At 41.9% G+C, this 23,354-nt stretch overlaps 1 protein-coding gene across 7 annotated transcripts in view; it reads left to right on the forward strand.

Moving 5' to 3' along the window:
• The window catches only part of CELF1 (CUGBP Elav-like family member 1), an 82,191-nt gene that overhangs the window by 9,701 nt on the left and 49,136 nt on the right, over window positions 1-23,354 (forward strand). The window contains exons 1-2 of one of the 7 annotated variants that reach the window (XM_039537980.1): window positions 16,246-16,294; window positions 16,450-16,490. The exons of 4 other annotated variants lie outside the window; for them this stretch is intronic. Coding sequence is in view for 1 of the 3 variants with exons in the window: in XM_039537978.1 (XP_039393912.1) it covers window positions 22,562-22,614 (53 nt within the window). In the remaining 2 variants the exon portion in view is untranslated. Of the gene's footprint in view, window positions 1-16,245; window positions 16,295-16,449; window positions 16,491-22,498; window positions 22,615-23,354 lie in introns of those variants that run through there. 2 more of the 7 variants (XM_039537979.1, XM_039537978.1) reach the window with 2 other exon arrangements.

Consider the following 23,354-nt stretch of genomic DNA (forward strand, 5'->3'; position numbering starts at 1 on the left):
CCATTGTGATGAACTAGCTAAGCAGGGAACAATTAGATCAAGTGCAGTGGAGTCTTCAACCAGAAGTGTTTCAACTCCTACTGAGGAAATTCAGGGTCTCACAGGTAGATCTATTTGCATCACATACAAACTGCATTATTCCCTCCCTTCTTTTCCACCCAAAAGAGGGATCCAAGGGCAGTAGGCACGGATGCTGTCTCCCATAGGTGGCCAATGGGCTTTCTATATGCATTTTCCCCTTGGTATTCAGATCTATCCAGAAGATCAGAAGGGAGAAAGCACTGGTAGTATTAGGAGCATTATATTGGCCAAGAAGGCTGTGGTTCTCCAGTCCTCTTAACGTGGCCCAGACCAACCTCTTTTTCCTTTCTTTATGACATGGTCTGCTCTTGGTTCAGGATTTGTCACCCACAGAACCTGTGACTAACTGCCTGGTTTTGAGCTGTCAATTGAAAGAGAGAGGATACTTGGAAGGTGTCATCTCCACTCTGATAGCATCTAGGAAAATTACATTTCAGGCTGCACACACACGAGGCCTGAGTTTAACTTAACTAAATTGATTTTTAAAACATTTTAACCCAGTGAAAACCCTTTGTGAACACACACATCAGTTTAAAACAGGAAATATTGGTTTAGCTAGTGCCAGTTAATTTATCAAAACAAGCTCAACCAGTATAAGCCAAGTTTAAACCAACATGACTGTGCTGTATTTTGCAATGGTTTAACTAAATCAGTTTAAATTCATACCTTCAGTTAAACTAGTACAACTTTGTATGTAGACTAGACCTAATACAGCAGAACCTCAGAGTTATGAACACCAGAGTTAAGAACTGAAGCAGTCAACCACACACCTCATTTAAAACCAGAAGTATGCAATCAGGCAGCAGCAGAGAGAGAGACAAAAAAGACACATGCAGTACAGTACTATTAAATGTAAACTACAAAAAAAAAAATTGCTGTGCTATCTAGTATACTTTCTTCACAGGCAAAGGATTTCTTCATGTTTGGCTATTATGTACTTCTTTAGAGCTGCATCCTTATTTGTTGTCTGAGGATTCATTAAGAACCATATTGAGGTTCCATGATGGAGCGCAACAGCCTGATTCAGCATTCATTAGAGTATTCACTATCTCCAGAAGGTATCCATGTATTTCATCCCCATCAAGGATGGCCTTCCTGGTAGTCATCACCTCTACCCAGAGGATGGTGGTGCTTGGGGGCCTTACCTTTCGAAGAATAGTACTGCACATTCCAAAATAAGGTAGTTCTTCAAACAGACCTGACCTTTTATCTCCAAAATTAACACAGTGTTTGACAGAGTCCGAGAGATCATGTTCCCGTCCTTTTGCCCAAAACTGTCATTCAGAAGAGAATTTGTGGCATAAACTGAACGTCCATAGAGCCCTTAAGAGCCATCTTAAAAAAAAGAGAGCATTTTAATCCACTGCTACAAAGTGGATGAAATGACTGTAAGTCAAAAATGTCTCTCTCAGAAACCAGTATTGACACGTATTTGCTGAGACAGGTGCCTTTTGGGGCTACAGGATCTTGTGCACCATATAAGAATGACCATATTGGGTCAGACCAATGGTCCATCTAGCCCAGTATCCTCTCTTCTGGCAGTGACCAATGCCAGGTGCTTCAGAGGGAATGAACAGAAAAGGCAATCATTGAGAAAACCATCCCCTATTGTCCACTCCCAGCAGTCACAGGCTAGGGATACCCAGAGCATGAGGTTTCATCCCTGACCATCTTAGCCAGTGGTGAACCTATTCTCCATGAACTTATCTAATTCTTTTTTTTTAACCCTGTTATAGTTTTGGCCTTCACAACATCCCCTGGCAATGAGTTCCGCAGGTTGACTGTGCTTTGTGTGAAGAAATACTTCCTTTTGTTTGTTTTAAACCTATTGCCTATTAATTTCATTGGGTGACCCCTGGTTCTTGTGTTACATGAATAGGGCCAAACCTAATTCATGGTCCACTTTGGTCAATTTCACAGTTGTAGGATTTTTAAAATAGCCAATTTCACAATTTCAAATGTTTGTATCTGAAATTTTATGGTGTTATAACCCTGGGGGTCCTGACCCAAAAGTGACTGGGGCGGGGGGAGTAAAGTTGTCGTAATGGTATTGTGGGATTGCCACCCTCACTTCTGTGTTGCCTTCAGAGCCTCCTGCAGCTGGGGGAAGTTCCTGGAGGTGGGTCTGATCTCCCTCCTGAGAGTGGCTATGCAGGGGAAGATGGAGTCCTAGCCCTGCCAGGACTAGCAGCTGGAGTCAAGTGCTAGTAGAAGCCCCTGGCTATGGCACCCCCAGACCTCCCCTCCCCTACAATAGCTAGATTTCATGGGGGAGATCTGATTTTTGTCTATGAATTTGGTAGGACCCATATATGAAGGAGTAAATAACACTTCCTTATTCACTTTCTCCACAACATTCATGATTTTTTAGACCTCTATCATATCCCTTCTTGGTTATGTCTTTTCCAAGATAAATAGTCCCAGTCTTTTTAATCTCTTCTCATATGGAAGCTGTTCCATACACTTAATCATTTTTATTGCCCTTGTCAGTACCTTTTCCAATTCTCATGCCTTTTTTGAGATGGGGTGACCAGAACTGCACACAGTATTCAAGGTGTGGGCGTACCAAGGATTTATATAGCAGCATTATGATATTTTCTGTCTTCTTATCTATCCCTTTTGTCATGGTTCCTAACATTATCTTTTTTTGACTGCCGCCTCACAGAGTGGATGTTTTCCAAGAACTGTCCACAGTGATGCCAAGATCTCTTTCTTGAGTGGTAATAGCTAAGTTAGATCTCATCATTTTGTATGTATAATTGGGATTATGTTTTCTAATGTGCATTACTTTGCATTTATCAACAGTAAATTTCATCTGCCATTTTGTTCCCCAGGCACCCAATTTTGTGAGATCCTGTTGTAACTCTTTGCAGTCTGCTTTGGACTTAACTTAGTTATCTTGAGTAATTTTGTATCATCTGCAAACTTTGCCACCTCCCTATTTACCCCTTTTTCCAGATTATTTATTAATATGTTGAACAGTATTGGTCCCAGTACCGATTTCTAGGGGACACCACTATTTACCTTTCTCCATTCTGAAAACTGACTATTTATTCCTGCCCTTTGTTTCCTGTTTTTTAACCAGTTACTAATCCATGAGAGGACCTTCCCTCTTATCCCAGGTTTAGTTACTTTGCTTAAGAGCCTTTGGTGAGGCAGTTTGTCAAAGGCTTTCAGAAAGTTCAAGGACACTGCATCCTCTGGATCACCCTTCTCTACTTGTTTGTTGACCCCCTCAAAGAATTTTAATAGATTTGTAAAGGGAAATCATGCCTCACACCAAAGCCATGTTGACTCTTCCCCAACAAATCGTATTCATCTATGTGTCTGATAATTCTGTTCTTTACTGTAGTTTCAACCAATTTGCCTGGTATTGAAGTTAGGGTTACTGGTCTGTAATTGACAGGATCACCTCTGGAGCCTTTTTTTAAAAAATGGTGTCACATTAGCTATCCTCCAGTCATCTGGTACAGAAGCTGATTTAAATTATAGGTTATGTACTACAGTTAGTAGTTTTGCAAGATGGCCACCTGGTCAGCTTTCATACATTTGCAAAATTTTACAGGCTAGATGTTGAGGTATCAATGGATGCTGCTTTTGGTAGGAGGATGCTCTGTTCCGTAGTTTTCTAGTAGTAGAGAAGAAATTTAGAAAGCTGCATACGGTTCTGTTTGAATGCTCTCTGAAGGCAAATTGCTATAAAAATCGTGCTTCCCCATAATTTAAACATCCCTAGCTTGTATATAGTACACCTTCCATAAACCTTTTTCTCCTAAATGCAAAGTAATGCACACTGGAAAACATAATCCCAACTATACATATAAAATGTCATTGTGGATAGTTCTCTGAAAACATCCACTCAATGTGCAGCGGCAGTCAAAAAAGCTAACAATGTTGGGAATCATTAAGAAAGGGATAGATAAGACAGAAAATATATTGCATCCATATAAATCCATGGTACATCCACATCTTGACTACTACATGCAGACTTGGTCACCCCTTCTCAAAAAGATACATTGGAAAAGATTCAGTAAAGGGCAACAAAAATTATTAGGAGTATGGAATGGCTGCCATATGAGGAAAGATTAATAAGACTGGGACTTTTCAGCTTGGGAAAGAGATGACTAAGGGAGTGGGATCTGATTGAGGTCTATAAAATCATGACTGGTGTGGAGAAACTAATTAAGGAAGTGTTATTTACTCCTCATAACACAAGAACTAGGGGTCACCATGGAAAAGTAATAGGCAGCAGGTTTAAAACAAACAAAAGGAAGTATTTTTTCACACAACGCACAGTCAATCTGTGGAACTCCTTGCCAGAGGATGTTATGGAGGCCAAGACTATAACAGGGTTGAAAAAAAGAGCTAGCTAAATTCATGGAGGATAGGTACATCAATGGCTATTAGCCAGGATGGGCAGGGATGGTGTCCCTAGCCTCTGTTTGCCAGAAGCTGGGAATGGGCTACAGCAGTGTTTCCCAAACTTGGGACATCGGTTTGTTTACCTGCCCCATCCGCAGTCCGGCCGATCACAGCTCCCACTGGCCGTGGTTCGCCACTCCAGGCCAATGGGAGCTGCTGGAAGCGGCGCGGGCCGAGGGACATACTGGCTGCCGCTTTCAGCAGCTCCCATTGGCCTGGAGCAGCAAACCGCGGCCAGTGGGAGCCGTGATCGGACGGTAAACAAACCGGCCTGGCCCGCCAGGGGCTTTCCCTACACAAGCGACGTCCCAAGTTTGGGAAACACTGGGCTACAGGGGATGGATCACTTAATAATTACCTGTTCTGTATATTCCCTCTGAGGCACCTAGCATTGGCCACTGTCGGAAGACAGGATACTGGGCTAGATGGACCTTTTGGTCTGACCTAGTATGGCCGTTCTTATGTTCCTTATTATAGTCCGCCCAAAAACTCATTTCTGTTGTTACTAATGAGAACTGATTTTTTTTTTAAATAAAAGCTAATTTAAATCATCAAGGCATGCATTTGTCTTAATGATGAACCATGTTATCTTGTAATATTGCCCTTCTTCCTTTCCCCTATAAACCTCATTACCTGTTTCATGTGTTTAGGTTGTAAATTGTTGGGTACTGTACAAACACAGAGTAGTAAGGACTGTCTACTTCTCTGTGTTTGTACAATGCATAGCACAACGGGGCCTCATTCTTGGTTGGTCCTTAAGTTCTGCTATAATAAACATGATTAATAATAAAAAAGCTCTTCAGAGAAAGGTCTTGTTTATTTCTCTTTCTTACTTCTTTCTCTGAAGCACAAAATGCAGTTTTGACTGCTCAGTAATAGTTAACTGTAGTGATACGTGAACAAAGAGAAGATAATTAAAATGAATTGGGGAACCTTAAATGAGAATTTCCTGATTCTCATGGGCTGGATTCACATATATTACTTTGCAGTAGGAATTTCCTTTTGCATTAGATGTCATAAGTGCCTTCCTTTGAATCACCTGACATTTGATCATCAGAGGCAGGATCTAGACAGGGTGCTGTCTCTTCCACATTTATGTTTGCCACAAAATTCATCCTCTGGTGCAGAATTGTGCTTCAGAATTCACATTTTTAAAACATTGGCCTGGTCCTGCGCCACTAATGTTAATGCGAGTTTTACTATTGATTTAAATAGGAGCAGGAGCAGAGTCTATATGGTAGCCCTTGTTGTGAAAAAAACCTTGAAAATGTGGCCATTGTGTAATTGATGCAGAGTTACCCACTGAAGTTTGCAGACAGTCTGAAGCAATAACTGTATAAGAGATGTGAAGTACCCCATTCACCTTAATGGAGTGTTACCTCTGAAACCGAAAGAGGAGTTTAAACGTCAGCGTTGTTTCTTATTTTATTACTGATTGTTTAGCAGAAATATCCAGCTGATGTGCTTATCTCAGTTCCAGACTGGCTCCCATGCCTCCTTTGATGCTAAAATTTCAGCTGCCCCTTACTTATCTGCCCAAATGTCAAGTTTTGTCCCTAATAACTTCTACAGTATGAGTACAAAAATCTGCAGCATACTGAACTTGGAAAATATGAGTCAGCATAAAATACATTGAATTTAATATACAAATAGCTGAGGCTGCTGTATTGATTATGCTATTTTAATATTTAATAAAAACATACACTTTAAAATATAAATGAAGCTGCCACAGAATTTGCAGTCTGCCACACCAGAATCCAGGTATCAGCCCCCAGAACTTATATTATGCTTTCTCTGGAGCAAATGGGGCCTTTGGTATAGAATTAGATTGCTGCTGTCTTTCCATGCCAGAATTTTTGTTATCCTAAAACAAGGGCTTGCATGTTAATCTGGGTCAGGTATTTTTTTCCTTTTGTAAAAAGAATATGAAAAATTACATTGTCTGAGAATGTTAACTGTTAAAGATTTAAGCTGTAGTAACCTAGTAGGGAGATCAAGACTTCTAACATGTTTCTGTTTATACCAACCAGTAGGAAAGTTCATGTTAGCCATTTTAGGAAAGTATCAAAAAAAGCCAGATGTAAATTATTGCTGTAAATCAATTTGAAGAATCTGAGTAGGTAATTGGGCAGGTGCTTCTGGAAGCAGCTGTGAAGGCATGGCCTGTGCAGATGAGACAGCAGCTCAGGAATGTGGATAGATTTAAGGATTTTCTGAACATTAACGTTTCCCGTTATGTCAGACTTGGTGCTGTTTGTTGGATATGGGTACTGGAAATTTGTTTAACTGAAATGAACTCCGTCAAACCTTACTTGAAGCAAAGTTCATAGTGTGCCACCCTCCACCCCCCCACAACCTCTTTGGAGCTTAATTCTGTTTCTTCTCCAGCACAGTCCGACGGTGAATGAATGTGTGAGAAGAAACTTGTCTCAGCAGTGACCCCTTTCATCGACCATGTATGGGTAAAGCTGTTCAACTCCCTGCTCCTCCCTCTGAGAAAGCTGAGCAGAATGTGTTCTGCTGAAACTCTCGTTCCACTTTCTATGTTTGTACAGCAACAGCACATTAGCTAGGTGGTGTGGCTGGTCTTGTGCAGGCACGGCATTTGCTGATCAGAATTGTGAGCCAGAGCTTGCAGTCTCTGTCCTTGCGTCCGTCCATCTGTCTGTGTTTCTGGGGAGGACTGATTTCCACATGAAAGGTGATCTATTTGTGGGGCTTTTCTTGTAAGTTACAATCCATGAAAGTTGTGAATCTAGGACTGGGAGTGGAGATGAGTATACAGTTGCTTTGCTGGAAAAGAGCGCAGTGGGCAGGTAATCACACTAGAACAGCAATGCTGCAAGCTCCAAAAAGAGGGCTGCTCCTCTCTGGGGGGCTTTGATGGCCCTGCCTGCCTTGGGAACTGGTATGATACTCTGCCCCAGAAGAGCTGCTCTCACTCTGACTGCCCTGAGGATTAGTGAAAGGTAGATACTCTACCTGACAAACTACATGATTTCTTTGCCACTTGTGGTTAACCAGGATTAATAAGGGGATAGACCCTGCCTCGCCTTTTTTGGTTTGAGGTGGTGAGTGCAGGTTGAAGGTGATGTTGGAGGTTGGGCCTTCATGGAATACCTTATTAGGAAGAGCTAGAAATTTAACTGTTCTCTCTGACTGCGCATTGTGTGAACCTCACACTAAGACCCTATTTACACCAGGGATATTTTTCAAAATTGTCTTACCTTTAATACAAGTTCAGCTGAACTGGGGTTACAGATGTTTAGCCTCATGTAAACAGGCTGCCAGCTGTGGATGCTGTTGTGAACACAGTGTTGATAGGACTTACTCTGAGCAGGGTTAATGAAATGGTGCTGAAAAACAGTGGTGGCAACTGAACCAACCATTAGTACTGGTGTGATCTTTTGAAAAATTTTCCTCAGGATAGACAAGGTCTTGATGCTGACCACTTATAGCTCCTGCTCACTTCAGCTGGAGCTATGGATGTTCTGCACCTCTGGAAATCATGCCCTAAGTCTCTGGGATTTTGGTTACTAAAGCTTTCTGCTGATTCATGTGTGGAAAGTAAAAAGAGAGACGTTCGCTCCAATCTTCCTTGAGTGCTCTAGGGACCTGGTCTGAGTTGACTTCTTTCCTAGTGTTGCAGTATCCCCAGCATGTTTCAAATATTTGAAATGTTTGTAACTATTAGGGTCGGACCCGTCACCTCCCAGAGGAAACAAACAGATTATGGGGCTGAATGGGGGTCTCGACTCCACAGGTGTGTCTGTAGACATATTTGGGATCAGAAGAGACGAAGTTAATAGATTTGTGTGACAGAGGGACATCTCACTCTAGGACTGTCTACTTAACAAGTGGCTGTTTGTTGTGTGGCTGATTTCTGATAGTTGTTGTTTGTGTAATGGTAGACACATGCTGACAGTTGTTCCTCCTTCATCTGGTAGTCCTGTGATGTTCACTGCATATGGAGTGGCTTCTGGAGTTTCAAACCCTTCTCCTTGCAAGCCCATGCGGAATACCAAAGATACTGCCACATCCTCTCAGTGCTCTCTGCCTCTCCTCATTCCTGCCTGTCCATTCTGTATCCCCCTACAGGCATACCCTCCTCTATGTGCACCAGCAAGAGCAGAGTAGCAGAGATTAAATTGGAACAAATCTTATTTTAAAATGCTAATTTAAAAGTAAAATTGGGATTTTACTCAATGCAGCTTGCTTGTCCCAGGTACTTCATGGTTACCCCACTCCTCCCTGGCCTTTGGAATGCTTCCTGGTACCCTCCCTGCCTTTGCCCAGTACCCCTATTGAGAGAGTAGGAATAGGCACATAATGACAGAACATCAGAGGATGGTGGTTTGCAGAGCTACACTCCAACTTCCATTTCTTGGAAAGCTGATGTATTTTTCAGTGCAGTAAAATCTGCCTTGCTGCTTTATCCTAGTGGCTGAAAGGGAGCCACTTGGGGCTATGCCTATTCCTGTTGACTCAGGGGAGCCATGCCATATAACATAATGCATTAGGAATTGGTAGTCAGAAAATCTTACTTGAAAATATACTGTAAGCTTGAGTAGTCCTAAGGGAGAAGGACCACAGATCCATGTTATACCCACAAAAAAGGTTGTTTCGTGTCCTTTTTATAGGGACTTGCACACCAAAGCAGGATTGGAAGTCAGGGGGAATCTAACCTACTCTAGCATTCTTTTAAAAGTTCTAGGAGGCAGCTTACTTCTGATTTTATTCTGGCTACTGTTATCCTCCTAAAATTAAGGAACTCCTATTTTTCCCTGCATACTGATAAAAAGGGTAATAGTAAACAACAGTGTATCAGATTGATGGGAAATGTGTTGGGGTATTGCAGAGATGGGAGTTCGGTCCAGTTTTATTAGATAGCTTCATTAATGATTTAGAAGGGAAGGTAGACAACATGTCACAATTGTTGCTGAACTACAATTACAGATGACACATACCAGAAAGACAAAAGTAGGTTAAATATGAACAGGAAAATAATTAGATTCAGGATGGAGGATGCAAGATTAATCACACACAGAAATGAAGGCTGCAAGGATTCAGATGAGAAAATATTAAATTAACTAAATAGGTATAGGTTGGCCAAGGGTGGGGTTCTGATTGCTTGCAAATTTTAAAAAGAGAGCCCAGGGACAATGAGGAATTATCCAAGAGGTATAACTTGGAATAGTGGAATGAAATTGAGCAAAGGATAACAAAAAGATGAACATCAGGGACAGCACGCTGACAGTGAGGTTTATTATAGTGTGGAATATTCCCTCTAGGGAAGTAGTGGAAGCCTCACCACTTGGGATGTTTTAAAACTAAACAGGGTAAATCCAGGGAGACTGGACTGTAGATAATATAGCTATGAACGTTGATATTCTTAGCTTATTTCTGTCATTACATCCCCACCCTCTTCAGTCTCATCTTTTATTGAGCACTGACCTCCCTCATTCTCTGGGGTAAAGCCCCTCAAAGTTGAATGAGAGGCATTGCGGATTAAAGTGTGATACCTGCAGTCTTACTTTGAATTTAACCTCCATGTAGGGAAATATGCAATGACAAACTGTCTTTTCAAAATGTATAATAAATTCATATTGACCTGATGTGTGATGTGACTATACTGACAGTTCTTGGAAAAGGAGGTGAGCTATGCTGCTGACATGGGAGTAGACAAAGGGAATTACGGCATGTGAATCACCACACCTGGATTCTTGACCCCTTTTCTATTAAGGAGACAGGATGTATGGGGTCTCCTAGAATCCTACAAGAGGTGTTAAGAGGATTTTGTAGCTGTGGCGTGGTTTTTTTTGGTTCCTCATTAAGATGTTCAGCCAATAGTTATATTTATAGCACTTGTTTTGACATGAAGTTTGTCCAGTCTTCTTCTCTTATAACGGTGGAATACAGCTAATGTCACACTATGCCCTGCCGGAAGAGTGAATGGAAAGAATAGAAGGAGAAAATAAGTGAGTAACTGAAAACTTGTGCATGAAACTGCAAATGAATGCTGAATATCTCTAGTGCTTGGCAAAGTGCATGGGCAGTCTCTGAACCATGACAGCAGTTGAATGCAAAGACACTGGGTCACTACAGTAAACAATCATCCCCCTCCATGAATGTCTTGAATCAGGTGACGGACTCAGACCCAGCACAACAGAGAAATCTGGCAGGGCCTTAGAGAATCATGAAGAGAATGTAAAAGTGCCCTGACGCAGCTGTCAGTGAACATTAATCACCGCAAGAAAGCTTGACTAGAGGGGATGTTTGCCAGGCCCGGGGCGGGCCATGAGTGTTGTTTGTGGATGAAAGGCAGCTTAAATCAACAAAGACCGAAAGGTTTTTTCCTCCATACTCAGTAGATGACTTTCAAGTGACTTTCTTGCCAAATCACATTTCTTCAAACAAGACAAAGTCTGTGTTGGGGGTGACGCTAAAGCCAACGTGGTTCTGGGAGAAATGTAGCATTTAGCATTTCTGTGTGTTATACCCTCCGACACACTTAATCTTTTTTTCCTCTGTTTAGATTGTAAATTCTTGGGCCATAGGTCTTCTATGTTTTGTACAGTGCTTAGCACACTTTGGACAGTCTATAAATAAATTGTTGAGTGAGACGGGAAAAATATAGAAAAACAGGAGTGCTAAGAAGTCCACGGGGGGAAATTACTGTTTAATCACATGAAAAAATCCTCCTTTGATGAGTTTTTAGTTTTAATTTACAATGTCACCTAAAAGTAAGAACAGGCGTTCTCATGACATTGTTGTAGCCAGCATCACAATATATTTACGTGCCAGAGGCACTGAGGATTCATATATCCCTTCAGGCTTCAGCCACCATTCCAGAGGACGTGTCCATGCTGATGATGGGTTCTGCTCAATAACGATCCAGAGCGGTGCAGACCGATGCCATTCATTTTCATCATCTGAGTCAGATGCCACCAGCAGAAGGTTGATTTTCTCTTTTGGTGGTTTGGGTTCTGTAGTTTCTGCATCGGAGTGTTGCTCCTTTAACTCTTCTGAAAGCATGTTGCAGACTCCCTCCCTCTCAGATTTCAGAAGGCACTTCAGATTCTTAAACCTTGGGTTAAGTGCTGTAGCTATCTTTAGAAATCTCACATTGGTATCTTCTTTGCATTTTGTGAAATCTGCAGTGAAAGTTTTCTTAAAATGAACAACATGTGCTAGGTCATCATCCGAGCCTGCTATAACATGAAATGTATGGCAGAATGTGAGAGCAGGACACATACACTTCTCCCCTAAGGAGTTCAGTCGCAAATTTAATTAACTAATTTTTTTTAACGAGCATCATCAGCATGGAAGTACGTCCTCTGGAATGGTGGCTGAAGCATGAAGGGGCATATGAATGTTTAGCATATCTGGCATGTAAATTCCTTGCAACGCCGGCTACAAAAGTGCCATGCGAATACCTGTTCTCACTTTCAGGTGACGTTGTAAATAAGAAGCCGGCAGCAGTCTCTCCCGTAAATGTAAACAAACTTGTTTGTCTGAGTGCTTGGCTGAACAAGAAATAGGACTGAGTGGACTTGTAGGCTCTAAAGTTTTACATTGTTTTGTTTTTGAATGCATTTATGTAAAAAAAAAAATTCTACCTTTTTTAAGTTGCACTTTCATGATAATGAGCTTGCACTATGGTACTTGTATGAAGTGAATTGAAAAATACAATTTCTTTTGTTTATCATTTTTACAGTGCAAATATTTGTCATAAAAATAATATAAAGTGAGCACTGTACACTTTGTATTCTGTGTTGTAATTAAAATCAATATATTTGAAAATGTAGAAAACATCCAAACATATTTAATAAATTTCAATTGGTATTCTATTGTATAACAGTGAGATTTAAAAGTGTGATTAATCACAATGAATTTTTTTGAGTTAATTGCGTGAGTTAACTGTGATTAATCGACAGCCCTAATTTAACTAAGAATATTTGGGCCCCTAACATATATCTATCTAAATTAGAGTTTGTGGTCCTGTTTTAACTCAAGTTAATTGATTGCCAATTAGTTAGCGAATATGATTATAAATGCTAATCTAGACTATTAATAAACATTTGTTACTGGAACAAACAGAAATCAATTAAGTTAAGTCTAAATATAAACCCCTAGTGGGGAAGGGTAGATGCAGTAAATGGGCACGGGTACACTCACTGGGCAGGGAATGTATTCTGTAGGCACGCCAGTGTGTTAACATGACTCAAGCCATGTCTACTCTCTGGGGACTATAGCAGTGTAGCTGTGATGCTGTAGCTATGGCAGCATTACTCTGTAGTGTAGACAGCCTACACCAAGGAAAGGAGTTTTTCCATTGGTGTAGGAACTCTACCTCCCTAAGCGACAACAGCTCTGTTGATGGAACATTCTTCTGTCCACATATCTGCATCTACACTTGGGGCTAGATCAGCATAGCTATGTTGCCCAGGGGTATGGCCTTTGAGTAAGGTAGCTATATCAAACTAAATTTTAACTGTAGACCAGGCCTGAGAATTTGGAAAATGTGACTAGTGTGCCACTTGGAGGTATTGATAAAGAAGCTGTTCTTAAATCCATGTTCTGGGGGCCAAGGCCCTGAGCCACTCCTTTCAGTAGCAGCAGCAATCCTATCTACCTGATGTCCCATTAGAGGCAAATATTTGGAATAAGAGTGCCTTTTTCTGAATTAGCCTAATCCACTTTGGAATTTTGGAATGAAAGCATCCAGACATGGAAGTTGTTCCAGAATAGCTATTCTGCCTTAAATTCACACTCTGCCTTATTCTGGAATAATTTCCAGGTGTGAACAAGCCCTCAGCCACAATTTGTACCTGTGTAGTTCACCACTGCTTGAAACCACAATAAACTGCACAGATGCAAGTTGCAGCTTATGTTTTCCTGTCTCTAGTAGGTGTTTTTACCCATGCAGCTATAACAGCAGTGGGCCTCCCAAGACTGATAATGGGGTAAATCCTCAGTGAACACAAAACCTTTCTCTGCCAGTTGTACAGAATTTGGTATACCATGCACACTTGAATAAAGGAGTGGCACCTGCCAGGAGCAGTGCATTACGAGAACACAGGAAACTGAGTTCTAGTTTTCTTCGAGAAGGGAGAGAGTTGTAAGGCCTATCTGATGCATAAACTTACATAAAATAGACTGATAGGTTCTAAATGTGGTTAAAACAAGCCATAGTGAGACATTTTTTTATCAAATGACAGATGCTTCCCAGATGAATATTTCCCAGGCTTCTCGGAGGTGGTTGTATCAGATTTGTTACTTACTCATGGAGCCTTCACTGTTCTACATACCTGAATAGTACAAAGAGTTTTCATCAGTGGTGCCCACATGCATCATGGATTCCCCTGGCTGGTGCAGTGTTTGTAACTTACACAAAATGTTAAGACTGATACTCAAGAGGTCACATGCTTGTATCTGGCATGAGAAGAGACATATCTGAAACCTTTGAGAAGTTCTATCATCATGTCCTGCAATGTTTGTAAGCATGAGTTGCTTATTTCAGGCTTTACTAAAACTGAGTAGCACAAACTTATATCTTTGGGTTCATTACACTTCTGCAGGGCTTATAAATGTCTGTCAGCTCTGGGTTAAAAAACAAAACAAAAAAGGCTGCCGGTAGGGAGCTGAGACTTTTGGGGAATAAAATATATATATTTAAGTTTACTTCAATAAAAGAAAAGAGGGGTCAGGCTCAGACAAATATTTTGTCTGAGCCACAAGTAGAAACTCCATAGTCAAGGATGTAATTTGTAGTTTTTAATTAATATTTATAAAATTTTCTGATATATTCTATGTAATGCTTCTGTTCTAAGCCCAATAGTGAGCTATCTGTAATGTTCTCAAAAACCTCCAAAATTGTGCATCAAATTTTTATCTATTTGCTGAGGAGGAGTTGAAGTTATTTGTGGAACCCTTCAGATTTTCCTGATCTTCAGATTTTTTTGTTTTTTCAAACTCCTGAGTTCCAGTGAAATTATTCTTGTTTGTTATATTGATTTATATCATTAGACCTTGCTTCGGGGGCTGTATTCAGCTTGAAGCACAATATTTTATAAAAAGATTTGAACAAATTGTGAAGAATTTAGAAGAGCAACACATTTTTAAAGAAAAAACCTATAAGGAAAGGTTACAAGAACTAGGAATGTTCATTCTTGAGAAGCAGCAAAGAGTCCTGTGGCACCTTATAGACTAACTGACGTATTGGAGCATAAGCTTTCGGGTATTCACCCACGAAAGCTTATGCTCCAATATGTCAGTCTATAACAGGGGTCGGCAACCTTTCAGAAGCGGTGTGCCGAGTCTTCATTTATTCACTCTGATTTAAGGTTTCGTGTGCCAGTAATACATTTTAACGTTTTTAGAAGGTCTTTCTGTAAGTCTATATTATATAACTAAACTATTGTATGTAAAGTAAATAAGGTTTTTAAAATGTTTAAGAAGCTTCCTTTAAAATTAAATTAAAATGCAAAGCCCCTCGGACCAGTGGCCAGGACCCGGGCAGTGTGAGTGCCACTAAAAATCAGCTCATGTGCCACCTTCGGCACACGTGCCATAGGTTGCCTACCCCTGGTCTATAAGGTGCCACAGGACTCTGTTGCTTTTTACAGATCCAGACTAACACGGCTACCCCTCTGATACTTGACATTTTGGAGAAGAGAATGACTGTAGATGTGATAAATGTCTCTGAATATGAAAAAGTATGTTAGAAAGAGGATCAGGATCAATTATCCTCACTAATTAAAGAGGAAAAGAACAAGAGGTTGTGAGGCTTGACCTGTAGTAGGGAGAATATAACGGCTCTTAAGACAGCCTTGCAAAATTCTGCTTACTCCCAGATGGGAAGGGTTTTGGTATTTTTTGTTCTGGTGAGTCAAATACTATACATTCCACTGTTATAATGGTAAAGGATACCTGGGTAGGTAAACTTTCTGGACAGTTTTACTAGGCAGTCATAAGAACAGTTTAGTAAGGCTATGTCTAAACTGGGAAAAGGGGTGTGTTTTTAAAATGTGTTAACTAACACCTAGTTGTAGACAGGACAATTTGTATTTTAATTAATTTTAGTTTGTGGTATGGGTCAATCCTTGAGCCTCTCAAGAGATAAATGCCCTACATTCACAATACTTCTCTCCCTCCCCAATAAATTTAAACCTGAACAAAAGATCCTTGTGTTTTTCTTCCATTAAAACACAAGGAAGGCCTATCACAAATGCCTCTAAATCCTGTTAATAACGAGGCAGTTGTCCCTACAGCTCCCTGATAGCTAGAGGGGCAGACATTGCAACAAGAGAAATCCTATGCCCTTAAGAAGAGAAACACGATCTCGTCTCATTAAACACAAGTAAATGTGACTATTGCTGAGATCTCTCTGTGTTCTCTGTCTGCTTATTTACTGAAAGTGTGAAAGAATCGTTTTCCTTGCTATGCTGTTGATTCTGTGTGTTCCATTCCAGAGTTTTTCCATCTGCACTACTTGGTATTAGCGCTCCCATCTGCAGGTTCATGGGCATACTATACTGCCCCCACTGCCAACATAGTATAATAAGGGACTACAGGATTGTCTGTAGTGCTGACAGCAGCTCTGCTCGTTCTGTTTTGGGAACCCAGAAGACAAACCACTTCAGTATCACTAGGAAGCTGCCATGACAGTGAAGCAATTCCTATTCCACAGGCCTGTGTTTTTAGTTCTCTTTCACACACCCTTCCATTTGTTCTCCGCAGTTCTGAAAAGGTGCAAACATTTTCTGTAAAAGATGTCTAAAAAGGGATGGTGAGTACCTCATGCTGATTTCTATTATTAGAAATTCACTTTACTATCTCCAGTCCTACTCCTGTGTAGGGTTACTGGAGCTTACTTGATGATTCATGGTATCTTTGCTTATAGCTCCAGAGCACAGAGTGTCTATTTTTATTCTTCTCTTTTAGAGTGAAGACTGTACCTTCTAGAGGGAGGAGCATAGCTACAGGTATGAACCAAATACAGGTTCCCTCTGAGTTGCTTATTGGACCTTTCTCTTAGATGCCTTTTTAGAGCAAGGTTTCTATTGGCTTTAGTAAAGTGAGTGTTCATTTTCCCTTACAAAGAGCAGTGTCCCCTGAACCCTTAGGCTTTGGGCAATTTGCTGTGTGTGTGCTGTGGTGGAGGCGGGCAGAACCAACTTGTTTAGGACTGTGAGTACCAAGTGAGCAGCAACCTTCTGCGCAGCTTGGGGTTTAATGACTTTAGAGAAATAACTGGTAAGAAGGAAAATGTTGCTGCTTTATAATATGCAGTCTCAGCCTTCCATGACAGTTCCAACGTGCTTGAGGCTCTTGGGGCAAATGTCCACTTACATGCAGGTGGTCCAGTTTGCAAGGTTTGCTCCCTTCAAATGTAGCTTAGGACAGTTTACCATCTGACTCTTCACTTGGATAGCGGGGGTCCATCTTCCTCCACTTGGCCGCCTCCTATGCAGTTCTCCAAAGACAAGGTGACTTCTACGACCAAACCCAGAATTTTTGTTTTAAGTTGTCTCTGTTTCATTTGGACCAGGCAGTATACTTATCTGTATTAATGTAAGCTGCATGTATCTGGGAGCTTGAGTTGCTCTTACTGCATCAAAACTTCAGCCCTCATCTTACTCTCTGTTACTCTGTCTCAGGCCTGGTCTACACTAAAACATTAGTGAAGTATAAAAAATGACCCAGGCATGTGAAAAATCAGCATCCCCAAGTGACGAAGGAAAGCTGTCCTAACCCCCAGTGTAGACACCACTACCTCTTGGGGAGGTGGATTACCTATGATGATGGGAGAATCCCTCCTGTTGGTGTAGGCAGTGTTTACACTGAAACGCTACAGCGGTGCAGCTGCAGTAGTGTTTCAAGTGTAGACAAGTCCTCAGTGAACACTGTTGGAGATGTTCCTGCTGCATTAGTGACCTCTGGTGAAGTGTCATGGGAAATTGTGCTGTTTAATGGTATAAGTTGAAGCGTTAAGAGTGTTATCACAGGTCTGTCTAAACTAAAGTGTTGTAATTGCATGGTTTGCATCACTCTATTAGGAAGAGGCTTTGTGCGCCTTGGGGTCTGTGAGGCTGGCAAATGAATACTGTTCTAGAGAGAGATACAAAGCAAGGATTTCAGTAGGATAAGAGCAAACAAATTGTAAAAATTGGCTGGAATAATGGGTGATTTTGTAAGTTACCATAAAATTAACTGGTTCTGTGTTACATTTGGGACAATTTGGAGAAACAGTTTAATGAGTAACTCCTTTTTAAAACAGCTTGTATGGTTTTGATGCCTGCACGGAAGGAGGAAACTTGAGACTTGTTGCTCTCAATCCTGCCCAGAAGATCTTCTAAACATTATCAGGGAAGAAAGAAAAACCTCTTTAACATTTTTAAATTCTTATAAAAACATAACTTAGATTGGGCTATTTAAAGGATTATTATCAGAAAATAGACGTTTGTAATTATCCAATTTAAAAATATGGTGTCCCTTAAATAATAATAATAATAATAATAAAAAAATTAAAGGTAAACTTATCTAAAAACCACAAGTCAAAAAGTGAACATTTAGACCATGGTCTCATTTTAACGTTTAGATCTGGGTCTAAGGTGTATTTATTTTTAATAGAGTTTTGGTTCACAATGTAGGTCTCACATAGCCGGGTGCTGTGTGCTTTGCCAATCTCTGGGGGTTAACTGGAGCGGACACCTGGTTCTCTAGGCAAGGGATTCTGAACCTTTTTCTTTCTGCCACCCCCCCCCCCCAAACCCCCAACATGCTACAAAAGTTTCACAGCCCACTTGTGCCATAACTGTTTTTCTGCATATCCAGCAGATTAAAAGCCAGGGCCAGCATTAGGGGTAGCAAGCAAGACAGTTGTCCAGGGTCCTATGCCAAAGGAGGCCGCGTGAAGCTAAGTTGCTCAGGCTTCAACTTCAGCCCCAAGTGGTGGGGTTTGGGCGTTCGCTTTCTGCCCTGGGCCCCAGTGAGTCTCACACAGGCCCCTCACTGGTTTATTTTGACAGACCCCCTTAAACCTGCTCGGGGCCCCCTAGGAGGCTCCAGACCCCAGGTTGAGAACCGCTGGTCTAGGCTTCCTTCAGTCAAGTAAACTAGAATGGAGACCGCTTTATATGTAAATATAATTACTTTATACAGGGTAGTACTCTGCCGGATTTTTGGCTTGGACTATAGGTTTCTTGGTACTAGGCTAGAGACTAGTTTCTTAGCTGTGGTTTAACAGGAGACAAAAATTATAAAATGTGGTATAGGTTCTGGTCCTGAAATTGTTTATCCAGAAATTATCAAGACTGTTGAATGTTTGCTTTCGTCCTACCTTTGTAGTTGAATTAAGAACTGCAGGTTCCTTTAACAGGAATAAAAGGCAGTACACTGCAGGCCCATTCTGATGCTAGGTTTCTGGGCCTGTAGCTTGTGTTCTGGGCCTAGAAAAGAATGGCTGTGGAGGGGCCTGCATTATTGCACAGGATTACCTAAGGAATTCAGGAGTCCTTTCCTGTTTGTTTCCTATCAACACAGAGCTTCATTCAGATGAAATACTAGGGAGTAGTGAACCCTGAGAATTAGCAGTGCCTCCATTGGATTCTAAGAAGCATCATTTTTCTGGACTCAGGCAGGATCCAGGGGTACATTTATGTGGAGTAAAACTCACCCATGATAAGTGTGAGGTAGCTTGCAAACATTGTGTCTCTATGATTCTTTTCTCTTGAAGCATTTGGAGTGAGTCTGCAAGCTTCAAAGTTACCACAAATCCCCTCTAGCTATATCACTATCCAACATTCAATAGCTAAAATAATAATCTTTGTCTCCTCCTGTGCTTAAACTGCCAACACTTTCACTAGCTCCATCTCTTTCCACAGAAAGTTCAGACTCTGTTCTCACTTTTAAGGCTCTATCCATGCTTCTATCTCCTCTGCTATCACTTCCTACCTTGTCACCTGCTCTCTGTCATGTTTGCTGCCTTTTTTGCCACCATACCACTTTTTGATTGCTTCCTTCTCCTTTTGTGTGTGCCAGGTGTCCTCCTCATTTTCAAATCCCTTCTAAAACCAAGTTCTTGCCCTAGTTTCAGACTCTATTGCAAAATTTCACAATTTGTATTATTTTCTCTCTTTGGGTAGCATAACTTCTGTTTTATTCTTCAGTAGGTTTAACTAATACGGTGGTAAAAATACTGAAAGTTGCCAGAGCCTTGTCTACACTGGTATTCTGACTAGTGGTAACACCAATGGGAATTTTGTGCTGGAATTCCTGGTTGTATACTTAGCAAATAGTCTTTCAGCTTAGGCAGGACCTAAAATTGTAATATGTATATAATTGTTTGTTTTTTAACTTCTTTCACGTCGTCTTTCTCTATCATTAAGAAGCAAAAAAGGACACAAACCCAGTTTATCTTTGGCATACTAACCTTAATTTGTTTGTCTGTAGGTGTGAATCACAGGCAGGGAGAAATGTGAAAGCTACAGATAAATAAGTCTCCACTCTAAATGCAACTGTCCTTGGATTCATATGTGATCATGTGTGATTATTACTCCTGTAAGATTTGACACAGTGAATTACCCTAGCAAACCTATGTGGTGTCTAGTCATCCCCATTAACTCCCATTTTTACGTCTCTCTGTTGTTGTCGTCTTACAGTCATTCTCAGCAAGGTTTATGCTGTATTTTGTGTATTAGATATGTATGATATCCCATTATACAAGACTCATCTATGCTGGATATAATAAAGCTGTTTCTGTATTCCTCTGTGGTAAATGCCCTCCTTAACTATCTGACAAAGAGGTAACAAAAGGAATTGGCTGACAACACAGGCTTTCCCCACCCCTATTTAGGTCAGTGAGGTGTAAATAGATGTGCCAGATAAAATGGAGAAATTAAATTTATCAATCTGGGACAGACTGGAACATTTATGGCAAATTTAGGTGGCTGTTTTCACGGCCAGTAACTTTGACATTTGACTTTTTGGTAATACTTTCAATATATCTTTAATCTTAAGTAACCAAAATAAAACCTCTAAAGCTATCAAAAGGATCCAGGTACCTATTAGCGCCATCAGGAAGATTCACTGAAATATGTTAAGTCTTTAACTTATTGCTAGGAAAACAGGTACTGGTGGAAAACGATTAGACTCAAAAGAGAAGTTGGATAGTTCCCATGCATTCCAGTAATGGGATATGTACAGAAGTTTTAACAAAGATTTCACTTTTGCATTTAAATTTTTTCATTTGAGCCTCTGCAGTGTTTTGTAGCATCTCTGTTTCTATTCTTCTGATTTTCTTAATTTGGTGCGAAGATTGTTGCTGACCAGGATGGCTGTTATCTCTTGTTAGTACCCTCGATCTCATAAAAGTTTTAAGGTGTCTTATGCTATGCACAGACCTGGTACAGTGAATAATTACCGCTTTGATTTCTGTCCAAATGCCCTTCTAGAAAACAGTCTGCAAGATGGAGAGGAGCTAGCTGCTCTTGGGAATTATTTCTCTGGTTTCTTCCTCGATTGCTCTTATTGACTATTTCACTCTCTAAGTGATACTGTTGGGGAGTGCAGTGCTAAGAGAACATTTTTGTAGCTTCTGCCCTCATCTAGAAAAAGACTGAGGAGCTAGGGGTGCTGGAAATGATGATGGTGATATAGCCAAAGAGCAGTGGAAGGAGATTTGAATCCTCCCAAACTTGAGCTTTGAGAGAAGCTGAAGGAATTCTCAGAGTAACAGTTTCTGAGTTTACTTTTTTAGTAGTTGTGCAGTAAGAAAATAGTGTGATGATAGATGGGCAGATGATTCAGACCTGCCAGGAAGACTTTCTCGCTCCCATCCATGTGATTTTTTTTTTTTTGGTATCAGTGTAAACCTTTGTCATTTCAGTCACTTAAATAGAAAACACAGCTGTAGCAGGTCAGGTGCTGGGCTGGCAGCCTAAGGCTGCTTTAATAACTGCAATCTGTGCACCATGAAAGCAAACATTCGGGTAAAGTCTTGCAGCTGCTTTTTACTAGAGAAACAGTTCATTGTGTCTAGAGCCTGGGGTCCATTGAGTTGTAGAATTTTCTAGCACCTGCAACCTCAGCTGGTGGTGATTGAGTACACCTCCTGCACGCTCCCTTTGGCTGCTTTTCCAAAGGGGGGGCGAAGGGGAGTGTGTGTGCCTGAAGAGGGATTGCAAACTGTTTTGAGATCATTCTGTGCAATGTATGAACCTTATCTTTCTAGTGTGGAGGGGTTGAGACTGAATGGCTCATGTTATTAGGAATGACATTTAGGTCGCTGGCAAATTGGGTCTTGATAGCTGTTTGGCCTGTGTGCTGTGAATTGGTGATTTAATCCATTTCCTAGCGATAAGCTTTCACCTAAAAGCACTACCCCATTTGACACTGGTTGTCCCACTTGTTGGCAATCTCAGCAAGGAGCCAATGATTCAGTGTGCCACAAATTGAATTTACCTCTTGACTTCTAGAGCAGATGTGAGGCATGCTAGAGGAGGAGAAAATGTGTATTGGTACTGTCTGTGCTAGGGTGACCATATGTCCCGTTTTGGCCAGGACAGTCCCTTTTTTAAGCCCTGTCCCAGCTGTCCTGACTTTTTTTTGGCAAAAGTGAGCATTTGTCCCGTTTGGTCTTGCTACCTTGATCAGTTGGCAAGAGCAAACAGGACAAATGCCCACTTTTGCCAAAAAATGGGGTGTGGAGGAATGTGGGGGGCGGGGTGAGTGGCAACGCCAGCCCAGCCTCACAGGGGGGGGAGGCAAGACTTGGACGAGTAGCAACGCCAGCCCGGCAAGGGTGGGGGAGCCTTGGGCAAGCAGCTTGGGCCACCCCTGCACGAGGAGAGGAGAGGGTGGGGGTCAGGCTAGCCGCGGTGTCCCATTTTTTCTTTGGGAAATATGGTCACCCTAATCTGTGCAGTAACAATTCATACTCCTGAGGGAGTTCTGTGCCACTGCACAAGCACAGAATTTATGTCACCTGCAGATTTCTTCCCCACAGAAAACTGACTTTTTGACGGGGAAGCAAAGGGAAGCCACAAGAGCGGTCATGCTACCCTCCGCAGCAGGATGTTTTGGGTGCCCAGGGCAGCCGGCAGAGAGGTAAATCACTGTGGGCAGGAGGTGGGACTGGGGAAGACCAGGCTGGTGGCTCCTACCCTGCGCTGGGCTCAGCTGCTAGTCCCGGCTGGGCTGAGGAGGATGGGACTTCCTCTTCTCCTGCATGGCATCCAGGGCTGGGTCAGACCCACCCCCAGATTTCTCCCCCGGCTGCAGGAAACTCTGCAAACTCTCCTGCACCCATTGCTCCTCAGCTGCAGGGGGAGGGATCCCTGTACAGGGAGCTGCTCCCCTATATGCCAGACCCCATCATACCCAGATCCTCCCACCGAGTCTCTCTCTCTCTCACACACTCACACTCACACTGAGAAACCCCCCCCCCCCCGCCAATGTGTCCACGCCCCCTACATCTGGACCACATCAGCAAGCCCCCCATAGCCAGATTCCCACCTCACTGAGCTCCACTCCCTCAGCATCTGGACCTCGCACTGAGGCCCCCACACCCACACCCTTCTGCTGAGCTCAATCCTCCCCCATTAGCCCACTCCCCGCCACTGTGCCCCAACAGGCCCCTGTGCATCCAGATCCCCCCCTCATCCAGATCCCCCACTGAGCCACCTGTACCCAAATTGCCCCCACACAGAACCCTCTCAACCCACACCTGGATCCCCCCATTAAGCCCCTCCACACTTGAATCCTGCCTTGCTGAGCCTGCCTGCCCGCCCACACCGAGGGGCAGGGCCCAGGGGTGTTTCTGGGGCAGGCTGGGTCCTTGCACTGTG

Source organism: Mauremys reevesii, linkage group 4 (assembly GCF_016161935.1).
Source record: "Mauremys reevesii isolate NIE-2019 linkage group 4, ASM1616193v1, whole genome shotgun sequence".
NCBI classification, from domain to species: Eukaryota; Metazoa; Chordata; order Testudines; family Geoemydidae; genus Mauremys; species Mauremys reevesii.